General features: G+C 48.0%; 2 protein-coding genes across 5 annotated transcripts in view; both read left to right on the forward strand.

Annotated features, from left to right (window-relative positions):
• Positions 1–1,205: 1,205 nt before the first annotated feature.
• On the forward strand, positions 1,206–9,700 carry LOC118640252. Its single transcript, XM_036277170.1, has 6 exons — positions 1,206–1,427; positions 1,669–1,792; positions 4,050–4,264; positions 4,916–4,986; positions 5,250–5,354; positions 9,498–9,700. Exons 1-6 carry the CDS (start codon positions 1,206–1,208, stop codon positions 9,643–9,645), a joined length of 885 nt encoding a protein of 294 aa, XP_036133063.1. The 3' UTR covers positions 9,646–9,700.
• A 1,496-nt stretch (positions 9,701–11,196) lies between these two features.
• The window catches only part of PPIL2 (peptidylprolyl isomerase like 2), a 32,363-nt gene continuing 28,324 nt past the window's right edge, over positions 11,197–15,235 (forward strand). For 2 of the 4 annotated variants that reach the window (XM_036277093.1, XM_036277094.1), the window contains exons 1-3: positions 11,197–11,301; positions 12,814–12,863; positions 14,692–14,737. In XM_036277093.1, coding sequence (XP_036132986.1) covers positions 11,270–11,301; positions 12,814–12,863; positions 14,692–14,737 — 128 coding nt within the window. In that variant the 5' untranslated portion in view covers positions 11,197–11,269. Of the gene's footprint in view, positions 11,302–11,400; positions 11,503–12,813; positions 12,864–14,691; positions 14,738–15,235 lie in introns of those variants that run through there. The other 2 variants (XM_036277095.1, XM_036277096.1) reach the window with 1 other exon arrangement.

Here is a 15,235-nt window from a genome sequence, read left to right on the forward strand (position 1 = left end):
ATTTGCTAACCACACCCAAGGACATACAAATTAAGATAATAAATCTCATTTTGGTATATCAGCATAAAGGTAATGAATATTCTAGTGATCCTCCCCTAAGACCTCCCCTAAACTCCCAGCCTTTGAAATTCAAGAAAAATCAATGTCCCAGGTGTGCTCTCCTTCCTGGAGCATGCCCCAGCCTTTCCCCTCCCTTTCCTTCTTTCTCCACAGGCATGCATCTTCTAAACTCTAAGGGACCCCACAAGGCTATGGGCCAGCAAGGGGTGAAAGCAGTCTGTCACAGGAAAACCCCTTAATCTGACCCCATACTTGTTTTAGTGAGCTCTGAAACAGACTAGCCTAAGCTCCTTTCTCCAGCCCTTTTTTATTTCATTGTCCGCAGCTTTAATAAATATCCCCTAAGATTCATCTGGACTCAGTTGTGAATTTTTTCCTACAGAACTCAGGAATCCACACACTATCGGCTGGCCCTAGGCAGACCCACTCAGGGCCAGGTCCCCTTTCCAGTAACATGCTCATGTCTGTCTTAATTGCCTACTGTATCAGGAGGAGAGAGGACAAGCTGGAGAAGGGTGGGTTTGATGCTGGAGAAGAAGAGGAAGAGGGTGAAACGTGAGGTGCTAAAGGCATTGGGGCAGAATGAAGTCCTTCCACAGTTGTCTGGGGGAGAGGCAGAGCTCTAGCTGGAGGGATGGGAGGCTACAGGCCATGAGGAGGGGGAGCAGCTGAGATAGGGAGGGGCTGGAGGCCGGCCAAAGAGTGTGGGCCTTAAAGAAGTTGGAAAGTTAGGTGCTTACCATTTTCTTGGTGTGGCTCTAGGCGGGGCCCTGCTCAAAGCTCTGCCGCAACGCACTGGGATTGGGTCTAACCCAGCACAGCGGCGTTCGCACCATCGGAGGAGCGAGAACGCATGCCCAGAGCTGCGGGCATTGTCACGTGCGGCCCTCTTGCGGGTATTGGCTGGCCCGCGATCTCCTAGGGGACTGGCTGGCGCGGTGGGGGCGGGGGTGCTGCGACTGTAGGGAACCCAGCGGGTGCGTTCCCACGGGCTCCCACCGCCCACTGCGACCCAAGGGGACCTTGGGAGCGGCCCCTCTCCCCCAGCCTGCAGCGGGTGGGTCTGCTTGCGTGGACCCTCGGTGACCGCGCCCGGACGGTCGCTCCGCCTGCCGGCAGCCCGGCCCACCCGCAGCCCGACCCGGATGGAGGTCCTGGATGAGTTCGACAGCGAGTTCCCCCAGAGTGTGACCTTCTGCCAGCTCATATCCGTGGAGGACTTCGAGAGGCAGGCGGCGACTTACACGGAGCGAGCGCTGCGCCGCCTCTTCCGCAGCCTCGACCGCAACCCGGCGCTGGCCGAGAGGGTGGTGCGCAAGGGCAAGCAGGCCGAGTGCGAGCGGCGCGGGCTCCTCTCCTTCCTCTGGGTGCGGGCTGCCGGCGGGGCTGCAGGGGCGTGGGATGGGGCTCACAAGGGCCGGCGCTGTCACCACCCCGGCCAGCCCTCTAGGGCGGAGCTCTGGGCATGGGGGTTTGGGGTGAGCCTAGCTGGATTTGCAGGGTTGAGTCTTCCAGAAGCCTGAGGCATCCCAGCTTGGGGAGTGCAGCAGGCAGGCACCTCACGGGTCCAGATTCCTTCCTCCTGCCCTACCCCTCCGGCTGTTGCAGGCGAAGTTCTTCTGTGCAGTCCAGGGAGAGCTGAACTTTTGCAACAGCGTGGGTGCCCTGGAGATGCACCAGCGCCTGGAGCACCTGAAGAGGAGCATCCACCGAGTGCACCTCTATTCCCAAGGTGAGGCTCAACCTCAGCCTCGCCCAAGTAACCCAGCCAACCTGACCCAGGACCCCTTGTCCCTGAAGTCATTATGAAAATGAACATACACAAAACTATAGAACACAAGTACCTGTCATCCAGCTTCAGTAACTACCCCTGTCTTGCCATGCTTGTTTCATTCTCTGAACCTGCTTTGAGGGAAATCTCATGTATCACTGTATTCCTGAATACTTTTGAATGCTTCTTAATTAAAAAAAAAAAGTTTCTGATATAATCACAGTGTCAAACCTGACATAATTAACAACAGTTCCCTAATATTAGCTGATACTTAGTCCATAATCAGATCTCCCAGAAGGTCCATGAAAGTCTTTCTACACTTGCTCTGTCATGTCAGGACCCAAGAAAGCCAACACATTGATTTGGGTGTTAGGCCTCTTTCACTAGGGTGACCATATAATTTGTGTCCACACTGGGGCACTTGTGAGGGTGAAGTGAAAGGGGCCCATATTAGTGACCATACAGGGATGGCAAATGAGGGTCTGTGGCCCTGACCGGTTTGGTTCAGCTATAGAGCCTCGGCCCGCAGACCAATGAGTCGCAGGTTCTATTCTGGCTAAAGAAACGTACCTCGGTTGTGGTTTGTCCCCGGCCCTGGTGGGGGGTCTTGAGGGAGGCAGCCAGTCGATGTGTCCCTCTTGAGTCGATGTTTCTCTCTCTCTCCCTTTCTCTCCCTCCTACTCTATTTGAAGATAAATGGAAAAAGTATATATATATCCCTGGGAGAGGATTAAAAAAGAGAGAGAGAGAGAATCTGTAGCCACTGCTGCTGAAGTCCTCTTTGAGGTGGAAGGGAAGCCCTCCACCGTGCCATGGACTTGAAGAATGGCTATCCCACGTTATGGATTTATATCTGTTATTTTGGTTATGAGTGATGTTTGTCTCCCTCTGCCTGTATTTCTTGGACAGTTGCTCTAACACCTTGATTAGATTTGGGTTCAGTTCTTTTGGTATGTTTGTATTCAGTGATAGACTATGCTGGTGGTGGGGCTACTTTCTCCTGCATCACATTGGGAGGCCCAGCTCACCTGGGTGTCTCATGGTACATGATGTTGAGTGTATGTGTTTCACGTCACCATTTCATCTGATGGAAGGATGCACAGCACTTGTACCTTTTACCACAGCCTCCTGAGGTTATTTATCCTTGTTTTATGGAAGAGGAAACAGGCCCAGGGAGGCTAGGTCACATAGTAAGTCATAGAGGCTGGATTTGAACTCAGCTCTGGGTTCCTCTGGGGTACAGGCTCTTAGCCTCCAGGACAGTGCTACCTGGCATTGGTTATCATCATTCTAGATGAGCTGTTCTGATGGGTGGTATGATGAGCTTGTTAACACCCACTTTGCTGGTAGTCTCCAATTTTGAACAGTTAACATAGCCAGACTTGCCCTGGCCAGTTTGGCTAAATGGTTAGAGCGTTGGACCGCAGACCAAAGAGACCTGGGTTCGGTTCCTGTAAGAGCACGTACCTCGGTTGCAGTTTGTCCTCGGCCCTGGTTGGGGTCGTGTGGGTGGCAGCCAGTCAATGTGTCTCTCTCAAATCAATGTTTCTCTCTCTCTCTCTTCCTCCCTCTCTCCCTCCTGCTCTATCTGAAGATAAATGCAAAAATGTCCTCGGGTGAGGATAAAAAAAATAAAATAGCCAGACTTGTTGAATACAGGAAGAATATCTAACATGGAGAGAGAAGGGGGGCAGTCCCCAGATTTACTCATAGAAGGGCCTTTTGCACACCATTAGGACAGCTGTGAGGCTGGGTATAGTCAGTGGGTTCATGTCCAGGGCCTGGATACCCAAGAGTACTGGCAGATTCAAGACCTTTCCATGATGCTTTGAGGGGGTTCGGTGGCAGCAGACCAACCTGCCCAGGCCAAGCCCAGACCTCCTTGGCAGTGACACTCTATCACTTCTCTTAAAATTTTGCCCTCAACATCAGACAGCCTGGTCTCAGATTCTGCCTGTACCTTGAACAGTTGGAGTTTTTGTTTCCTCTTAAAGATAGAGACAAAAGTACCTGGTCCACGTGGGCAGCTTTGGTGTCAATGAGATGGTACATGTTAGTACCTGTCAGCAGTGGTTCTAGGCATTGCTATGTGGTGCCCTTTGTGGGGCCTGCTTCCCCTCTTTGTTAGAGAGACTGAATACCCCACACCCTCATATTTGGCCCCACTCTACCCTTTTCTGGCTGAGGGGTAGGCACTCACTGGCACTTTTTGTCATAGAGGCCAAGAAGAAGAGAAAGAAGCCAAAAGTGAAGAAACCAGAACCTATCCTCCTGCGGAACCGGTCAACCTCCCCATGCCTGCCACCAACACTGCTGCCACCTCCACCACTGCCACCACCTGCCACCACCATGTCCTCTGTGGTGGCCCCATCACCCTCTGTCTACACTATGCCCAGGGTCTTTGGCCCCTTTCCTCCACTGCCTAGCAAGTCGGTCAGTGGGTGTATTGCGCACTCCTTACAGCCCTGAGAGGGCCAGCCTCTGCCCCCCGTCAGAACCATCCCTCAGCTCTCCCAGGCCCACAGCAGTGACTTTCAGAGCTTTGTTTCAAGCCACAGAGCCCTTTTTAAGATTGTAGACAAAGTTTTGGGTGGAACAGTAATGGATAAAATGGATAAAAGGGGGGCTACTTTGATTGAACAGTTGGGGTGCGGGTTGAAGACACAGAGCTCTACCTGCTTGGCCTCAACCCAGCTAGGCAGCCCCAATTGCACTGGGAAGAATCCTAGGACTGCCAAAGGTGGAGAACCATAGACCCCCATTCCATATCTTTCCCTGGGGGTGTCATTCTCCTGTAGTACCCTTCCTAACCTCCTGCCCCTCCCGACTCCCACTTATCCTACATGCTCACTCCAGCCAGACCCTCATCCCCAGGCTGGGTTAAAACCTTCTCAGTTGGCTGCTAGCCCCCATCTCGTCTCCTGTCTCCCTACCACCAAGCTCAAGGCGGGCACAGAGGACGAGCTTGATGTATTTACTGATTGAATGAAAGTCACATAGTTTCCATAGTTTTTGTATAGGTTATTTATTTTTTTCATGGTGAGGCCCCCCAACTTGTCCTGAGACTACCTTTGTTTCCTGCAGGTGGAGAAATTGGAACTTTCAAGTTCTGAAGTGAAATTAAACCGGACTGGCCTGTCATCAAACCCAAAGAGGTCAATGGAATTTATTTTGGGCTTGAGACAAATGAAAAGGGAGCATTTTGGGGAGCATGCCTTGTGCCAGGCTCAGCTGTTATTTCCTTCCAAACTCTTAGTTAACCCTCATCACAGTCCTGAGTGGTTCTTCTCATTGTCCAGGGAGGGAGTCTGGGATCAGAGGTCCCTGTCCCCGTATCAGAGTGTTCCCCACCAAGACAGAGGAGGCGCCACCTGGGAGGATCCCAGAGCTGACAAGGCCTTTCTGCCCTGTCTTGCAGCCGCATGGTTGATCTGACTCCCTTGGTACTCAATCCCGGAGGCTTCCATTTCTCCTACCTGCCCGGAAACAGTGCACACAAGCCCCATTGCCCTGGCTTCCCCTGGTAAGTGTGCTTCTGAGCTTCCTCGGGGCCAGACACCATCCTGGCTCAGCCCCTGCTTCACCTTTGACCAGAATTGTGGTGGTATGTCCAAAGGCTGGCAAATGTTCTTTTTGGGGGGACAGATGTTCTTTATGATGGTGCCTTCCACTTCTAGGAAGGACCCTTATGTAATCAGGAGTGCTAGAAAAGTCACTCCCTACTGTGTGTAATAGTGAGAAATCAGAAACAGCCCAGAGGCCAACAGAAAGGGAATGATTCCATCAACTGTGGGCAGCCCTATGATTTATATCTGTGTGTATTTTGCAAAGCAGAGATTTACTGAATATGGGGTTTTTAAAATCACCTGTGTTTTCACTTATGGGTATTATGTATTTCCTAGGTCAGTGAGTGTTTTTCCAAAATATGAGTTAGACTAGTTATTTCATTTCATCAGATTACTTTTTCTTTTTTATAGGAAAGGTTTGTTTGTTTGCTTGTTTTTCTAATCCTCATCCGAGGATATTTTTTTCCATTTATCTTCAGCTAGAATGGGAGGGAGGGAGGAAGGGAGGGAGACAGAGAGAGAGACATCAATGTGAGAGGGACATATCGATTGGTTGCCTCCTGAATGACCCCAACCAGGGCTGGAAAAGCAACTGAGGTACGTGCCCTCGACCGGAATTGAACCCGTGACTTTTTGGTCCATGGGCTGATGCTCTAACCACTGAGCCAAATCAGCCAGGGCCAGATTATTATTATTTTTAACAGCCTTTTTGAGAAGTTATTATTTATATATCATGTAATTCACCCATTTAAAGTATACAATTCAGTATTTTTTAGTATATTCAGAATTGTAAAACCATCAACACAATCAATTTTAACACATTTTCATAATCCCAAAAAGGAACCTCTTAGCCATTACTCCTCCATTCTTCCCTCCTCCAGTCCCTGGCAACCACTAATTATCACTAATTGTCTCTATAGATTTGCCTATTCTGGACATTTCATATAAATGGAATAATAAAATATGTGGCCTTTTGTATTTGGCCTCTTTCATTGGCATGTTTTTAAGATTCATCCATGTTGTAGCATAAATCATTAACGTTTTTTTAAAACAGATTTTATTTTTTAGTGTATTTTAAGGTTCATAGTAAAATTGAGCTGAAAGTGCTGTGAGTTCCCATATGCCCCCTGTCTGTGCCCCACAGAATCCTCCACTATCAACATACTCCACCAGAGCAGTACATTTACTGCAAGCTATGAACCAACATTGATACCTCATAATCATCTCAAGTCCATAGTTTACATTAGGGTTCACTCTTGGTGTTGTGCATCCTGTGGGTTGAATTTCTTTTTATGGTTGAATAATACTCCATTGTATGAATATACTACATTTTATTTATCCATTTGGGTATCCTTTTGTGTGGCAATTATGAACAATACTGTTATGAACATTTGTGTATAAGTTTTTATGAGGACATAGTTTTCAGTTGTCTTGGGAATACTCCTAAAAGTGGAATTGTTGGGTCATATGGTAACTCTTTTTAAAATTTTTTTTTTTTTTTTTTTTTTTTATCCTCACCCGAGGACATTTTTCCATTTTTTGTTCAGGTAGAGTGGGAGGGAGAGAGAGGAACAGAGAGAGAGAAACATCGATGTGAAAGGAACACATCGAGTGGCTGCCACCCGCACAACCGACCAAGGCCGGGGACAAACTGCAACCGAGGTACGCGCCCTTAGAGGGAACCGAACCCGGGTCTCTCAGGACCGCAGGCCGACGCTCTAACCGCTGAGCCAAACCGGCCAGGGCTCTTTTTAAAATATTTTTAAAATATGTTTTTATTGACATTTTAGAGAAAGGAGGGGAAAGAGAGAGAGAAACAGCAATGTGAGAGTGATACACCAATAAGCTGCCTCCTGCATGCCCCCTACTGGGGATCAAACCCACAACCCCAGGCAGGTGCCCGGGCCCAGGAATCCAACCAGTGACCTCCTGATGCATAGGTCAACGCTCAGCCACTGAGCCACACCAGCAGGGCACTTGTCTTTTAAAAAAATATGTTTTTAAAAATTGATTTTTAGAGGAAGAGGGAGAGAGAAACATCAGAGAGGGAGAGAGAACATCCATTGGCTGCCTCCTGCACACCCCCTACTGGGGATTGAGCCTGAAACCAAGGCATGTGCCCTGACTGTTAATTGAACCAGTGACCTCCGGGTGCATGGGATGACGTTCAAGCAATAGAGCCACACCGGCCAGGGCAACACTTGTCTTTTTTATTACAGCCATCCTAGTGGGTATGAAGTGTTATCTTATTGTGGTTTTGATTTGTATTTCCCTGATGTCTAATGATATTGAGCATCTTTTCTTGTGCTTATTCGTCATTTGTGTATCTTTGGAGAAATATTTATTCATACCCTTGTCCATTTTTATATTTTTAAAAAAGATTTTTTTATATGTTTTTATTGATTTTAGAAAGAAAGGGAGAGGGAGAGAGAGAAAAAAACATTGATCAATTGGCTGCCCTCCACTGGGGATTGAGCCTGCAACCTAGGCATGTGCCCTGATGGGAATTGAACCTGTGTCCTCTTGGTGCATGGGACAAAACTCAGTTCACTAAGTCACACCGGCCAGGCTGGGTTGTGTGTTTGTTTGTTTTTAATTCTCACCTGAGAACATTTTTGCATTTATAGAGGGAGAGGGGAGAAGAGAGAGAGAGAAACATCAACGTGAGAGAGACATATCAACTGGTTGCCACCCACATGACCCCAACTGGGTCCCGGGACAAACTGCAACCGAGGTATTTGCCCTTAGCAGGAACCGAACCCCGGTCTTTCTAGTCCACAGGCTGATGCTCTAACTACTGAGCAAAACTGGCCGGGGCCTGGGTAGTGTTTTTTTTTTTATCCTCACCCGAGGTCATTTTTAAATTTTTTATTCAGATAAAGCAGGAGGAGGAGAGAGGAAGAGAGAAAGAGAAACATCAATGTGAAAGAAACATCAAGTGGCTGCCACCCGCACGACCCAACCAGGGCCGGGGACTAACCATAACCGAGGTACATGCCCTTAGCGGGAACTGAACCTGGGTCTCTCCAGACCTCAGGCCAATGCTCTAACCGCTGAGCCAAACTGGTCAGGCCCTTTTTTGTTCAGATAGAGTGGGAAGGAGAGAGAGAGGAAGAGAGAGAGAGAGAGAGAGAGAAACATCAATATGAGAGAGAAACATTGATTGGCTGCCTTCTGCACACCCCCTACTGGGGATCGAGCCTGCAACCCAGGCATGTACCATGACCAGGAATTGAACCCAGGACCTCTTAGTCCATGGGATATTGCTCAATCCACTGAGCCACACTGGCCAGGTTGGGTTGTGTTTTTTAATTTAAATTTTTAATCCTTACCCAAGGATATTTTTTCCTTAATTTTTTTTTTAGAGAGAGTGGAAGGGAGGGGGAAGAGAAAGAGAGAAACATCAATGTGAGAGACACATTGATTGATTGCCTACCATAGGTGCCCTGACCAGGGCCAGGAACAAATCTGCAACCCAGGTATGTTTCCTTGACCAAGGGCAGAACCTGAAACCCTTTGGTGCATGGGTCCATGCTCTAACCACTTAGCCACACCAGCCAGGGCAAAAATGGGTTATTTTTTATTGGTTTTAAGATGTTTACAAAAGCAGAATATATTCTATGGTAAAAAGTTTACAATACAGAAATGCATACATAAAATATGAGTCCCCTTTGCTAAAAGTCCCACTGCTAAGAGTTTCATGTGTACTCTTCTAACACACATACCACACATGGATTAATTTTTAAACAAAGTAGGATCATATTGTATGTACTTCTCAGCAACTTGCTTTTTTTCATTACTGTACTATTGGGATATCTTTCTTTGTTGGGATATACAGACCTACCTCATTCCTTAAACAGCTCCAGAATAGTCCACTGCATGGCTGTACCTTGGTTCCTGATGGATGTTTAGATTGTTTCCAGGTTTTCACAATCACAACATTGCTGCAGTGAGCAGCCTCGAACAAACATTCTTGGGAGAGATTTCTGGAAGTACAAGTGTTTTTAGAGCCATCCCACAGCCTGGAGGGTTTTGTTCTGTGTACCTCTGATGGCCCTGTGTCCCACCTCATGGACATGTCTTGGCTGTCTCCTGCACAGGACCTCAGCCTGTAGTGACTCTCCCAACACCGAAGAGACACCGTCCCCTGCTGTGAAGACCTCCATTTTCACTCCACCTGTCCTGCTCAAGTTCCAGACTGTGCCCAGACCTAAAGATGACTCAGAGAATGACCCAGGCAGTGCATAGTCTGTGCCCCTCAAGAGTGGCCCATAACCTCTTCCCTACAGATCATGGCGGAGGAATGAATAAAGTTCTCATGGAGGTGCCTCGTGCTCCCTAGGGGCTGTGCAATCCCTCCAACAAGAAGAGGTTGTCAGGGTAGTGCCATCCTAAGGCCTGAACTTGCATACAGTAGGTGGTCAGGTCAGTGCTACTGTGAACTCAGCTGCATGCACTTTGAAAGAGAAATGAGTGAGGAGAGAGTGCTGCTTTTCTCTGCAGTGGCTCTGTGGCCTCTTACTTGACCCCACTGAGTAGCAAGTCTTCCCCACTAAGTTGTGAATCTTCCACCCCCCCCCCCCCACACACACACACCTGGCCCCTAAACACAAACCTTCTCTGGGTGCAAGTTTAGAAACTGATCTGTTCCCTCCCTAGAGGAAAATGAGCTGGTGTGTCAGTTTTCAACTTGGCACCTCCCTAAGGAATTTCAAAGATAGTGACTTTAGTTGTTGCCTCACACCCTGACCTTAGAATCAAACCTGCATGTGAGATAGGAGTCCTCACAAAATGCTTGATGACTGTTGGACATTAGCAGATATTCATTGAGCCTTTGTGTATGCCCCACTACTTGCTTTGGACTGGAGATAATAAACCAAGAGGTTGGGGCCCATTCCCTTAAGAAGTTTACATCCCATCTTCGTGTGTGTGTGTGTGTGTGTGTGTGTGTGTGATATTTATGTTGAAATCTAGACATGAGAAGGAGCTAGCCATGAGGTGAGATGAGAAAGGCAAGGACAATTGGCTTTGGGTGACTAGGTGAATAGAGGTATGGTGGAGGAGTGGAGACTGGGGGTAGTGGTTAAGGGATGGGAAATTCTGCTTTGGGGAGACATGTTAAATCTGAGATTAGTGGGTACCCAAGTAGAGATCAGGAGTCTGGAGCACTGGCAATTTAGTGTTGGTAGTAAAGGGTTACAAGTGGTACTTAAAGCAATGAGCCTGTGTAAGATCACCCAGTGCTTGAGTGTAGACAGAGGTCCAAAGGCTTATGCTGGGGCACACAAACGTTATCTGGTCGAGGGTGGGGTTGGTCAGAAGAGACCCTAGGGATCAGTGAAGGCGTGGGAACTTCTGGCTTGGGCCACTCAGGGTCCTGGAGGCTGTGGGAACAAATGGGTGGAGAGATTGGGAGGTGCATAGGTACACTGCGAATGTGGTCGTCGTTTTGGAGGCATCTATCATTGAGGGGAGCTGAGATGGGGGGGTGGAGGCTGGTAGGGCTTGAGGCTCCAGGAGGACTCTTTAAAAGACCTGAGAACCCAAGCCAAACGAGGTCGGATTTGAGTGCGGATGGCACTGAGTCGGGGCTGAGCGGGTAGGCGAGACGCTTCTGAGAAGACGGGGCTTCGAGGCGGAGACAACTCAGCTCAGCTCCTACAGATCGCGAGACCAACTGGGAACTCGGCCCAGGGACCAGCTGTGCCCGCGGACTCGGGCGCTCGCCTCCAGGGACCACAGTTCCCGGCATGCCCAGCGTCCGCTTACGGGGCGGGACCCGGAAGTAGTTGAGGAGTTCGGCCCGGACCCTGTGGACTCGGTTGTATGTTGACGATTTTCCGTGCTCACTGGTTCTGCGGGCGTCGGCGCCATGGGGAAGCGACAGCACCAGAAGGACAAGATGTGAGTTGAACCGCAGCCAGGCGCTCCTGGCTCTGCCTGAGTCCCCGCCTGTCCTGCGCTCGGCGGTGCCCCTCTCCTTTCAGAGCGGGTCCTCCTGTCGCTTCTTCCCGGAAGCTTGCGCTCCCTCCCCGGGCGCGGTAATTGCCCCCCTAGCCGCCGAGATCTCCCGGGATCCCGTATTTGGAGGCGTCTAATTAGACTGTAAGTGCCCTCACCTGGGCGCGGCCTTCCCACCGCCTGGGCGCTCCTCGGGGACAGCCCCCTCGACTTCGCTTTTGCCCTGGACTGAATTAGCCCGTCTCTTCTGCATCCCCGTCTCTCCCAGTGTGCTGGTTCACGCCCATCAGCTTACACACACGCTACAGAATCTTCCAATCTAAAACCAACCAACCTTTCCCGAATTTCCCTCCGGCTGCCACTGTGTTTCTTACGTGAAAGAGTTGTCTACTTGCTGTTTTCTGCTGTCTCTTGAAACTACTTTAGTCAGGGTTTCGTCCCAGCGCTACTCTTGTCAGGAATCCAGTAACTTCCATGTTGCTAAATCTAGTGGTCAGTTATCAGTCCTCATGTTGTTGGGCTCCTCAACAGCACAATGACACAGTTGACCATCTCTCGCCTTCTGAAGCCCTTCCTTGGGATCCTTCTCCCCATCTCCCAGACCTCACAGGTCAACATTCCTCAGGTTTGTTTTCTATTTACCTTCTCTGTGGGTGATCTGTCCAGTCTTTCAGTAGTCAACTGCTTACTCGACATCTCCACTTGGAGGTCCAGTAGACATCTCAAATTTGAGATGCCCCAAAGGAACCCGTGTATTTCAGTGCCTAAGTCTACTCCTCCCCCATTTTCCCTGTCTCAGTTTGCTCAGATCAGAAATCTGAGAGTTTATGTCAACTTCTTGGACCTTTGTAGTCATCTCCTGATTGGATTTCTGGTGCCTCTCTTATTTGTCCCTCTACACACAGCAGCCAGAGTAATGCTTTGAGGTCTTATGTTAGATCATGTCAGGGCCCTGCTTCAAACCCTCCAACAGCTTTCTGTCCCGCTTACAGCAAATCCAGAGTCTTACATGACTTACAAGGCTCCTGGTAATCTGACCACCACCTGTGTCTCCTTCATCTGCTGCCACATGCCCCCATGCACAGTCTGTCAGTGACTTCACCCTTTGGGAACGCAACAGCTTTTCCTGCTTCATGGCTTTTATATGTGATATGCCTGCTTGGTCCTTCTGCCTGGAAAGCTCCCCACCCCAGATCTTCACATGGTGATCTCCTCATCATTGGGCCTTCTGTTAAATTCAGTTCATTTTCTTCAGAGCCAAGCAGGACTGTTTGTATTTGCTTACTTGTTTGTATGTCCCCATGTCTAGTTTGTTTATCATTTTGTGCCTGTCACATAATAGGTGTTTAATAAGCATTTGCTGAATGAGTGGAATGATTCAGTCATCTATTACTTCCAGAAACTCTGTCTTGTTTACAAAGGGAGTGGAAGTAAGATTCTCTTTCTCTCCTTCAGGTACATTACCTGTGCTGAATACACTCACTTCTATGGTGGCAAGAAACCAGGTAAGGCATGAAATCCTTCTGTTGCCCATGGTATGTGTGTGGGTGTCATTAAGGAATGTCTTCACTATACAGTGAACCTGTAAAAATGAACAATTAACAAGAACATGGAAACTATAGCAGACAAAAGGGCTGAGGACACAGACAATTCAGAAAAGAGGAAGTACACTAAACATATGAGAAAATGTTTAATCTTGTGTGTTTGTTTGTTTGTTTGTTTGTTTTTATCCTCACCCGAGGACATTTTTCCATTTTTTGTTCAGATAGAGCGGGAGGGAGAGAGAGGAAGAGAGAGAGAGAAACATCGATGTGAAAGGACACATCGAGTGGCTGCCACCCGCACAACCAACCAGGGCCGGGGACTAACTGCAACTGAGGTACGTGCCCTTAGCGGGAACCGAACCCGGGTCTCTCTGTACCACAGGCCGACGCTCCAACCGCTGAGCCAAACCGGCCAGGGCTGTTTGTTTTGGAAGTTGATTCTCACCCCCATGGATGACTTTGAGGGGTTCAAGACTTCACGGAGGAAGCAACCTCAATTGTGGTAGAGACAGCAAGAAAACTAGAATTAGAAGTGGAGCCTGAAAGTGTGACTAAATTGCTATAACCTCATGATAAAACTTTATGGATGAGGAGCTGTTTCTGATGGATGAATAAAGAAAGTGGTTTTTGAAATGAAAACAAAGGATTTAGAATATTACATGAATTTAGTTGATAAAGCGGTGGCAGGCTTTGAGAGGATTGAATCCAGTTTTGAGAGAAGTTCTGTGGGTAAATGCTATAAAACAGCATTGCATGCTACAGAGAAATTGTTCGTGAAAGGAAGAGTCAATCAATGTGGCACACTTCATTGTTGTTGTATTTTAAGAAATTGTCACTGCCACCCAAACCTTCAACCACCACCACCCTGATCATTCAGCACCCATCAACGTCAAGGCAAGACCCTCCATCAAGTAAAAAAATTATTACTCTGCCCGGCCGGTGTGGCTCAGTGGTTGAGCATTGACCCATGTACCAAGAGGTCGCCGGTTCGATTCCCGGTTGTGGGCCCGATCCCTAGTGAGGGGCATGCAAGAGGCGGCCAATCGATGTTCTTTTTTATCAATGGTTCTGTCTCTCTCTCTCTCTTTAACTTCCTCTCTTTCTAAAGAAGAAAAATAAATTTAAAAAAAAAAGAGGTCACTGGTTCGATCCCAGGCAGGGCACATGGCCTAGGTTGTGGGCTCAATCCCCAGTGGGGGGCATGCAGGAGGCGGCCAGTTGATGTTCTCTCTCATCGATGTTTCTATCTCTCTCTTCCTTCCTCTCTCTCTAATATCAATAAAGAAAAAAAAATTATGATGCACTGAAGGCTCAGATGATGGTTAACAATTTTAGCAATAAAGTATTTTTTAATATATGTACAGTACATTTTCTCTGTACCGCAGGCCGATGTTCTAACCGCTGAGCCAAACCGGCCAGGGCTGTACAGTACATTTGTAGGCATAATGCTATTGCACACTTAATAGACTATAGTATAAACATAACTTTTGTAAGCACAGGGAAATAAAAAAATTTGTTTGAATCACTTTATTACAATATTCTCTTTATTGTGGTGGTTTGGATCAAACCTGAAGTATCTCTGAGGTATGCCATATATTTTTTTGTCTTAAATCCTTTTCTGAGGTACCCCAGGTGTTTTGATTATATTGAAAGTTTTTAATCCAAAGCAATTGCTGCACTAGGTAGTTTATATGAACTTTTTCTTAAAATGTAATTGAATTGTTGGTTGGAATACATACATGAAATTTTTTACAGAATAAATTTTGTCTCTTATTTTTGTTTTAAACAGATATCCCACAAACAAATTTTCGTCGTTTACCTTTTGACCACTGCAGGTAAGAGTCTTGAGAATTTAACCTTTCCCTTGCAATCGTTCTCTGATACTGTTATTTGACCGTGAATCTGATCCTTGAAGATGCAGATGTGGGTTCTGTCTGCGCCCCCCATGCAGATCTCACTGAATTGGGAGAAGGAGACCTAACAATGATAAGAACTAATGATTACTTTCTGCTTATTCTGTGTCTTTGTTTACAAGTGCGTTGTCTTTTTAACCTCATTCTTACCTTCCAGGGTAGGTAGACTCTGTTGTTAAGCCCATTTTACAGCTGTGGGATGGGCAGGTCTGGTGGTCCCCTTGGGCCTGGGTTTCCTAAGTCCGAGCCATGGTCATCTGGGCCCTGCACACATGCGTGTCTGCACAGCCGTCCTGCCCACCCCCCTGAGTTCTGATTCTGTATGTCAGCGTGAGCCTTGAGAACTGACAAAGCTCTCCTGGTGATCCCAGCACCCAGTTGAGGCGGGTCAGCCACATACCACAGGGTGGTGAGGATGCA

This window comes from Molossus molossus, unplaced genomic scaffold (genome assembly GCF_014108415.1).
Source record: "Molossus molossus isolate mMolMol1 unplaced genomic scaffold, mMolMol1.p scaffold_m16_p_22, whole genome shotgun sequence".
In the NCBI taxonomy this organism is placed as follows: Eukaryota; Metazoa; Chordata; class Mammalia; order Chiroptera; family Molossidae; genus Molossus; species Molossus molossus.

Bases quoted from the DNA above. Each gene is read 5' to 3' on its own strand.
- LOC118640252 (XM_036277170.1), top strand. From the start codon at position 1,206: ATGGAGGTCCTGGATGAGTTCGACAGCGAGTTCCCCCAGAGTGTGACC. The intron at 1,793-4,049 runs GTGAGGCTCAAC...TTTTTGTCATAG, and splicing joins AGTGCACCTCTATTCCCAAG to AGGCCAAGAAGAAGAGAAAG. The intron at 5,355-9,497 runs GTAAGTGTGCTT...TCTCCTGCACAG, and splicing joins CATTGCCCTGGCTTCCCCTG to GACCTCAGCCTGTAGTGACT.